The sequence below is a fragment of the Miscanthus floridulus genome, chromosome 1 (assembly GCF_019320115.1).
Source record: "Miscanthus floridulus cultivar M001 chromosome 1, ASM1932011v1, whole genome shotgun sequence".
Taxonomy (NCBI): Eukaryota; Viridiplantae; Streptophyta; class Magnoliopsida; order Poales; family Poaceae; genus Miscanthus; species Miscanthus floridulus.
In genome coordinates this window covers 181,803,500-181,813,367 of record NC_089580.1, presented here as the reverse complement: position 1 = coordinate 181,813,367, position 9,868 = coordinate 181,803,500, and the positions used below count along the sequence as shown (strand labels likewise).

The 9,868-nt window shown below is 39.0% G+C and overlaps 1 protein-coding gene across 1 annotated transcript; it reads right to left on the bottom strand.

The window, feature by feature from the left end:
* Window positions 1-336: 336 nt before the first annotated feature.
* On the bottom strand, window positions 337-7,487 carry LOC136550378 (methionine--tRNA ligase, chloroplastic/mitochondrial-like). Its single transcript, XM_066541931.1, has 12 exons — window positions 7,143-7,487; window positions 6,498-6,641; window positions 6,248-6,397; window positions 5,163-5,330; window positions 4,073-4,197; window positions 3,148-3,241; window positions 2,807-2,905; window positions 2,474-2,654; window positions 2,195-2,310; window positions 1,728-1,883; window positions 1,079-1,207; window positions 337-913 (listed from the first exon to the last, which is right to left on the bottom strand). The coding sequence occupies exons 1-12, from the start codon at window positions 7,416-7,418 to the stop codon at window positions 749-751; spliced, it is 1,803 nt and encodes a 600-aa protein (XP_066398028.1). The 5' UTR covers window positions 7,419-7,487; the 3' UTR covers window positions 337-748.
* Window positions 7,488-9,868: the final 2,381 nt, after the last annotated feature.

Here is a 9,868-nt window from a genome sequence, read left to right as displayed (position 1 = left end):
CAGATCAAAGCAAATCCCACACCGTTCTGTGTGGACAGTTCGCACCAGTCATCGTCGAATTAGTAGCCTACGATGCGATCCCGATCCCAGCACAAACTCTCCAGCGACCGCGAGACCATAAATTTTAAAATCGTAAGTTCACATCTTAAAAATTTAGCAAAATCGATTAAAATTTGTTTAAAACAACTCAATATAACAACCAGCTACTGTGTATATTAGTCCATCAAAGTCAACATGTCAACCCCGCGTTAGTTAGAAATCTAAGCTAGTCAGCTAGACATTAGTTAGAAATGCATGCTAGACATTATAAACTACTCTCTCAAGTCCAAAGATATCTAATGGACATTGGATTTTTTAACTTGCTCTCCAATGAAATTTGAACATTACTGAATCATACATGGGATGATATCCAAATCCAAATGGACCTTATCCAAAGCATAGCCAAAACAACAAATAGTATCCAATTAGATTTTGGATGATCCAAATCCGCTGCCAGCTCTACAAGCAAATATCCAAGCTTTCTTTCTGACAGAGCATCAGGATCACCTTTTTTTTCTTTTTCCCCCCTTTCTCTCTTTCTTTCTTTCTTTCTTCTTCTTTTTTTTTTTTTTTGCTATCTACACGATACAATGTGTGATACGTTCGCAAAGAACAAAATTCAGGAACAGATAGGCTAAACCTTTCCAAAAAAAAAATGTTACACTATTATTCTCCTTTTAACGATGATGATACATGGTTCCACCAGAAACTATGCCTCTACAAGTCCTTTGCTGCGTGCTTTCTTCTTCCCACCTTTTGCTGCTTTTGAACTTGCTTGGGCATCCTCTTCCGTCTCGGTTTCTATCCTTGCAAACACTGGCTTTGGCTCCGACATTACCTGGCCTGCTTTAAGGCCTCCCCATTTCGTATCCTCCTAATGAAATAGCTGAAAATGATTACATGCTCTGGAAAATATTGAGGCAGATTCATAAAAGATTGAAGACTGCATTTTCCTGATGATGCCTGATTGTATTGTTGAGGATGAACATGTATAAATAAGAATGGAATCATACAGCTAGTCTGTGATATAAGAACATACCCATCTCAACACCCTAAACTGGTCTTCTGTGAAACCAAGCTGTGTGTAAATCCTCAGAGAAAGGCTTGGAGTGATAGGAGATAGTGCGATTGCAATTATCCTCATTGTCTCTAAAATAAGTACAAGATCCTGTAGATAAGTTGAGACAGATTAAGCCATGTAGTCATATCACAAAAGTACAGACACGGAGTGCAATTCCTCTAGAATGTGTATCATAGCTTGCCAAACAACATCTGAAATAACAATCATTTATGGTTCCATCCAAATATTTCACAACAATGGAACAAGTTTTGTAGAGAGTTAATAAGTAGCTTCATGCATCATATACATCAGATAACATTAGATAAATCATTGACCATTTAAAAAGGCCTTAAGATATATTGTCAGCACATATAAGATTCATTGCTGATGTTCGATATCACAGAGAGTATACCAGTAATGGTGAAATCAGAGCTAAGATGCTGTCAGAACAGTCAGATGTATAACAACAATAGTATTTTGAAGCTCCAAGGGAGGCCACTTTCATAAGCTACAAACTGACTAGATGTTTTGACTTTTCAAATTCGAATTTTCAGCATTTAAGATTTGGCAAATTCAGCTGAAACATAGGTGAAAAGGTGAGAGTAAAAAATAGTTTTTACATGTTTACCTTTGCAGCCTTTTCAGCACTCTCACCCCCTTGCTTGAAACAGGACCATGGTGCTTGCTCATCGATGTACAAGTTTCCAAGGTTACCAATCTCTAGAACAGTTTCACATGCTGATGACAGCAAAAGATTTTCATACTGGTGTTTTGCATTGTCTACCTGTAAAAACAATTTCACGGTGATTCGAACAGAGACAACAGGGCATGTGAATGTGTGGTACTTCTTAGACAGACCATAATCGTTTCATGAGTTCAAACTACAGATGGACCCACCACATCATCGGCAACACTTGTTGACAGAGTAAAAAACAAATTCACTGTTGTAGACCTTATATTTTCTAAGTCTTTAAATCTTTGTACAGTTGGTTATATACATACTAGACTACCGGTTCAATCACAAACTCGTGGTTTATAATTAAATCCTTTATCCTCCACTCCTCAGTTTAAAAGGTACCATGAAAACCTACTTACCAGGTTTTCTATGTTATCCCTGAACAAACTTCCATCTGCAGCAGCAATTGAATCAAAAGCTAGTTTGGATTTACAATTCTTTTTTAGTAGCCCAAGTGTACGATTAAGGAGGTTTCCTGTTCAAGTGAGTAAGTGAGATCATTATTAACACGTAAAGATGCATAGGTAACACAAACAAGGAGCACCAAGTGAAGAAAGAAGGCAAATGACATAACAATTTCAGCACACATGAAAAGTATATACATGTTTCAGAAACAAAGGTAATTTAAGTAGATATACCAATTGTATTAGCAAGATGAGCATTGACTATATTGATAAAGCGTTCTTCTGAATAGTCCCCATCATTGCCGAATTCTACTTCCCGCAAGAAGAAGTACCTAACAGCATCAGCGCCAAATCTTTCTACCAGATCTTTTGGTTCAAGTGTGTTGCCTAATGACTTTCCCATCTTCATGCCATCCTAGAATTTTCAAAATAAAAGTGACTTGCTGAGATAAAACATAAAAGGTGACTGGGAATCTAGATACTTTTTTTTTACTTATGGTAGAGTGCTATACTGTCATCAGGGCTCTATAAGTGGAAACAAGTACAACTGTATATAAGTAAGATCACCTTTGTCAAGAATCCATGACCAAAAACTGTATCAGGAACACTTAAACCTGCTGACATTAACATGGCTGGCCAATAAACTGCATGAAACCGTAATATGTCCTGAGACACACGCACAAAAAGTCAGCACATATAAAATCAGAAATCCATATAATATTCTTCATTGCCAAATCAACATTGATATGTTAGCATTGGCTATTTTGCATTTCACAATTGTTGGGGAGGAAGGGTGGGGCACTAATAAAATAGTGTGTATCCAGAGAGTTGATGTTTGTATTAACGGGTGTTGAAATCCAAGCAAAAGACTACTCCTTAAGGTGCATTTTGATTTAAAAAAAATAAACCTTTCCAATCAAGTGCAGGGAGGCTGGCCAACCATGATCAACAGCTTGCTGCAAACTTGCCTGCTCACCATCATCTAATAATGCTGACATATACCTACAGAGACATAGGGCAAGTAGGCTGAACCACATAAGATTATGTACTTAGTTGTTGGGAACAAGAAAAAGGAGATACAATTTCATCTTCATTCAGCCGGCTTATTAGCTAGAATCTACAGTATTTTTCTCTCACAACAAAACAGCTTCAGCCGGCTTTTATACCAGCCGAACAGGCCCTTAGCAGAGTAGAATAAAGACCAAGAGCTCCCTGTTCTTTTACTGCATGCATGGGCTTACATTATGCTTAAGTAATAAAGTGTCCATTACCCAATATAAAAACGGATTAGATGTTTTTACTGTAAAATACAATAAGTATATGAAATTACAAAATAGAAACATATATTGCCTTCAGGAAAATGAAACAAAACACAGCATGCATGAACAATGCAGTGTACTAAAAAAATATCTGCTAGTTAAAGAGGATATAAACAGGAGATCATTAAGAAGAGCCTTCAGTGATACTCTCCGACGAACTCCAGGAATTCAGATTCCAGTAATGTTACATGGAAGACACAAGTAGAAATAACAAATGCACAGAATTCAAAGCATCCAAAAGACATGAACATGGTCATCGTTTTCACCAGACAAGCTTAACAAGAGAAGCTTGTGTATTGTAAGTTACAGTTTGGAAAGAGAAAAAGCTTAAGTTGCTCTAATAAATTGCAAAGGGCAGTAAATAAAAGAAGTTGTTACTTGCAAGGTAGTACTAAGCAACATAAATCAATGGCACAAAAATACATATATAGCAGAATGGTTATAAAAAGATAAAATAGCAAGTCTCCATTCTTAACCACATGCAAATGAGCAGGTGCGAAAGCGAGAAACATACCCTAAGAGAGCATCAAACCACACGTATATTGTCTGCTTGGTATCGTTTGGCACTGGAATGCCCCATTCTACAGATGCACGGGAAATAGAAAAGTCTCTTAATCCGCTTTTAATCCAGCCTTGGACCTACAAGCTGTGTCTTCGTGAGACTAAGGAATAGGTACATTGTAAAACCATGAAAATAAGCATAGAAACTGAAAGATTGAAGAAATGAAGCAACCCAGGTTATGTTGCCACTGGAAGCTAAAATATGAATATTTTATTCAATAAACGAAAATAATATCCCCTATTGAAAATTGAATCCAATAGAAATACAATGGTGATACCTACACTGCAAACTTAGTAAGAAGCCAGCCCTTTGTTCAAACAACTATAGAATTCACTACATGAAATTATGAAAACATTACGACTATCGTCAGACCTTGCTCTCAACATGCTCGTGCACCTGTGAGCATATGTGATTTGAGGAGTCAAGGCAAGCTTACCTTGAAACAGCAAAGAAAAAATTTCAGGCACCAAAAAACTTAGCTTGGTTTATATTCACAATCAATAATGTACTGGTCCAACTGCACAAACTAAGAATAAAAAGGAACAGTTTGTTTGTCATAGCCTCTTCACTGTCTATTAACTACTGAGTTTGTTTTCCCCTATCCCCTATATAGAGCAATACTGGCAGTTCTCTTTTTCCAGAATTGGTAAGTATTGTCATCATGGTCTCCATCTTTAACCTTGTCAGGATGTCATTCCTGAGTCACTACTAGACATGATGCGCACAAGAAAATGTATCGCGCGGATTTTTGTTGAATATGCCAAAGCACTTCAGAAAAGCAATGATCAAATGAAATTGCATTGTTTGGTTAGTACATACTTGACAACACAGACATGATCAAGAAAATTGTGTCAAAGCTTCATGAAGACATATGTCAACATTGTTTTTGGGACTTGTCTCTAGCCTATGCTTGAATCACCTGGTATCCATTTTTACAAAAACAGTTTTACATTTTCCACCATAATTTGCGATGATGTACACTAACTCAACAATAACAAAAACATTGAACAATAGCATATACAAAATAGGACTAAAACCTCACCTCGTTCAAGCGATATGATGGCCTTACAAAATCAGGATTTCTTGTCAGTAGCTCTTCCAACTTATGCTGGTACTTTGACAAGGCAAAGAAATAGTTATCTTCTTTTCTTTCTACACAAGGCTTCAGATGCACAGGGCAACAATTGTTTTCCAATAGCTCTTTTTCATCCTGTGTTCAGTCAAAACTAAAGCATCAGTATTAATAGTAGTATTAAAAAGAGGGTTGATCTATATAGGTGCACATGGCACAAGAAAACTGCATAGCGTAAAAAAAGGACTTCAAACATTTTCTTACTTTAGCCAACAATTTAAAAAAAGGAGTATTTATTGACAACACAAGATTGAAGTAAACAGATTGATCATGAAAAATACTTTTTCATTATATAATTATTTTCTATTTATAATAACATTTTTCTTATACATATTGTTAGTCGAAGTGTTATATTGGAGACCATGTCGATGTCCTAATGGACTAATATAACATATCAGAAGAAGTAGAAAACTAAAATAGAGCACACACAATAGTATAATACAAATCTCTGCTACGTTAAAATAGCAAGTTTTGCAGTTCCACACTATTGATTGTGCATAAATTTTTTTGAAGGGCCAAAAGACTAAACCACACCATAAATCCAAACTCATACTTAAGAGATGTTAGGCACTGCAACCAACGTTGGCACCAGTCCCCTCCCCTAAAAAATGGACGGATAGCCAAGATCTTTATCCATGTAAATCCAGAAAAGCAATGTGGCTCAGAAAACCACTTAGTAGACAATTCTGTTAATAATATGACAGCATCAAATCAAACATGTGTACTGATTAAAATATTTAATTGTACTACCATAATGGATTGGAGAAGGGCGGGCCTGGTGCAAGCGGAGAGTCTTACCGCCTGTGACCGGAAGGTCCCGGGTTCGAGTCACGGTCTCCTCGCATTGCACAGGCGAGGGTAAGGCTTGCCACTAACACCCTTTCCCAGACCCCGCACAGAGCGGGAGCTCTCTGCACTAGGTACGCCCTTTTTTTTTACCATAATGGATTGGAAACAGCTCGATACGATGCAAGGAAGTTGAGACAGAAACTTACCTTGTACTCCTCACAGCTCACACAGTAAAGTCCTTCATAATCAGCTCTATATATGTCACCACTGTCTAATACTCTGGAATAGAATTCGTTCACAACAACCTCGTGCTTACGATCGGTTGTGCGAATAAACTTGTTGTATTCTATGTCTAACTGCAAGAAATGTGAAATAAATTTGGAGGGAAAAACTGAGCTCATGATTTACTATGTAGTGGAAAGTATTGTAAACTGAAACTTGGTGTTGTAGACGTACATCAGCCCAGAGCGTCTTATATGAACTTGAAATTGCATCACAGTGCTCCTTTGGGTTTCTACCATTGGCCTCCGCGGAAGCAGCTATTTTCTCACCATGTTCATCTGTTCCAGTAATAAATATAACATTCTTCTCTTGCAACCTCTGCAACCACAAAGAATCATCAACAGACTGCTGGATACTAAGAGTAAGCAACTGAAGTCAAGGATGCTACTACGAATAGTTCATATAGTCAATTTAGACAACCAATCATTCAATTGAAAAAGGAAAGGATACATGTAAAATTCACACACACCAGGCAATTAGCAACTTCACCAAGGGCACGACGAGAAAGTGGTGTAGTATAAAGTTATGAACTATTTCAGGTTATGGAAAATATGCAACCCCTTTTCTCGTGCAATGCATGTGCAACGGAGTGGCGCATCACCACCTAATCATCCAACGGTACACCGCATCACACTTTTCTCACAGCAGTACAAGTGCCCAACAGCCACTTGACAAAATGTTTGACCCCATGTTAGTAAGATTAGTGCTGCAGTGGATCTCATGCAACCCACGCATGTGCCAATTTGCTCTTGCAGGTTCCATAGTCCGACAACTAACTGTTAGAAATTGCAGCCGTTGCAATCGTGGGTGGAGGCTTGCCTGGAAGCGGGCGATGGCGTCCGCCGCGATGGTGGTGTAGGCGCTTCCCATATGCGGCGGGGCGTTGACGTAGTAAAGCGGCGTGGTGAGCACGTAGGGCTCCGGCGAGGAGGCCGCGTCGGGGGACGAGGAGGCGGAGGCGATGCAGCGACCGCGAACGCCGCAGCTGAGCGCGGGGGTGAGGGTCCGGGGCAAAGGGGAAGCGAAGGCAAGGCGGCGGGCGCCGGCGGCGAGGGAGGAGCACGGCGCGCCGAGGAAGGCCCGCCCGGCGGCCATGGCGGTCGAGACCGGAGGAGGGGATGAAAGGGGTTTTGGGTCACGCCCGTGTGAGGAGGAGAGAGTGGATTGGGGTGGTCGTTGTGGAGGATGTCAAGTGTGCTGGGCTGGACCGATGGATCAGCTTTGGGCTGGATCGTTAGTTCGTGCCTGTTGGAGGTTTGCGTGATGGACGAGCCCACTAATTAGAAAACAAAAAACAACGAAAGTCCAATTTACCTCTACAACTATCGCGGTCGTTCAATTTTTTATAACTGAATTACAAACCATTTTTTTTACTCCGTCGGTTTTTAAAACCGTTTGTTTTTCCACCCTCGGTGATTCTACTAATGTGGCGCTACGCCATAGAGTAATAGATCAAAGTAGGTTGAAATTCATGAAAATAGTTTTTCAAAAATACATCCAAATATTTTTACATAGAAAATAACACACATATCGCATATGTTAAATGAAATGAGAGAGAGGAAAGGATCAACGGCGCTGGAGAGGATGCGGCTGCAGTTGGGAGACGTCGTAGAGATAGGGTACGGTGCAACGGTCCAAATTAAGGCATCAACATCGCTCGCTAGGCTCGTCCTCAAATGCCATGTAGAAAGCATGAGGGAGGGAGGGAGCAATTAATTGTTAGTTGTTCCATTTCAAATTATAAGATATTTTATTTTTAGGTATATTGCTTTTACTATATATTTAGATATAGTGCATGCCTTAAGTGTATAAAAAAACTACGTATCTCGAAAAGTCAAGATGTCTTATAATTTAGAACAGAAAGAGTACTAACCAATTATTTTCATATCCATAGTGAAAAGTCGTGCATAGAAAATAGCCTTCTTCATTACAGTGGCATGACATAATGTGTGCAAGCAAGCACTGTTGGGAATTTAATTTCGTCACAAGACACAGCCCCAAACTTTGGAGCTAAATTCTTGAGATTCCGTAACGAAATATGTTTGCATGAAAAAGGAAAGCGAAGACAACATTTCGACTTCGTATGAAAAGAATTGACTTCGCCAAGAAGTCAAGACCAAAGCGAAGGCAGAAGTTTAACTTCGCGGGTAAATATTTGGCTTCGCTGATTAACGAAGACAAAGAAAAGCATAGCAGAAATCGACTAAGACAAAATACAGAATTTTCCATAAGAATAATGGCCAAATAGAAGGATGAAGACTAAAGTAGTGTAAAATGACCACTTCGCCCTTATAGTTGAAAAGAGTTGTAAATATTTGGGTTAGGGGTAAAATAGTCATTTTATGTTAGACACGAAGACTGGGGCCCTATAAATACCCCCTCTGACATGTACAAAACGATCATGAAATGAATACAACTTTGTCTTATGTTCAAACTTTGATACTTGAGTAATTTCTTACCCAACATCGACGCCCACCGTTTGTGTGTGCTCGAAAACTCCCACGACCACGCGAAGCTAATGGGCAGACCTAATAAGAAAGTTACCACTGGGGTAACCGAAGATGACCCACCAACAGTCAAAGACCAAAGTCTCGAAAAAGATGTACCCCAAGACCCAAGTTCTTCAAAAGCAAGCGAAGCCGAAGAACAAAGACTCAAAGAATTAGAAGAGTAAGTGTTGAGAAAGCAAAAAGAACTTGAAGAATGTCGCGCAAGAGCAAGAGAAAAGTCTCTCAAATAAAGAATAGAAGAAGTCGAAGCCACCCTTCGTGAACTAAATGAACAACTCCAAAATGCAAGCCACGAAGTTATACATTTAGATGAACCAAATTCAGCAACAAAAGCTTCTCAAGAAAAGAATTCTCAAAAGTCATTCATATCAATTGACACAAGCTCTCCCTTGTCAATAAACTTATAGCTAGCACAATGGCTTTTGGGGTACAAATTTAATATGATACCAACTTTCGATGGCCAATCTGACCCGAGGCAATTCTTGATGAGTTTTGAAGCTTCAATAATTTCTAGACCAGCACAACAATGGTACTCTTCGCTGAAAGAAAAATCCATACATTCATGGGATCAACTTAAAACAAACTCGTTTGTTGACTTTCAAGGATTTCACCCAGCTGGCATCACATACATAGATCTGTTCAATTGCAAGCAGCAAATCAAAGAGCCCCTGAGCCAATATTTTAAAAGATTCATCCAAATCAAGACACAAATTTCAAATATCATAGATGAAGTGGTAATAATAGCTGCAATTAAAGGGCTTCGAGTAGGCCAATGCGCTTCTCATCTTGCTCGAGAAAAACCAAGTATAGTCGCTAAACTTTACGAAGTCATTCAAAAATAGTGTAAGTCAGATGACGACTACAGAAAAAAATCGAAGAAGAAAACAACTTCAGGGCTCAAATCAAGCAAAACAACAACTTCCATCCTCCAAAACCAAACAACTATGAGCAAAGACCATTTACACCACACAATCAAGTCAATCAAATTGAGAATGACAACAATTCAATAGCCGAAAGTGATTAAGCTCACCAAAA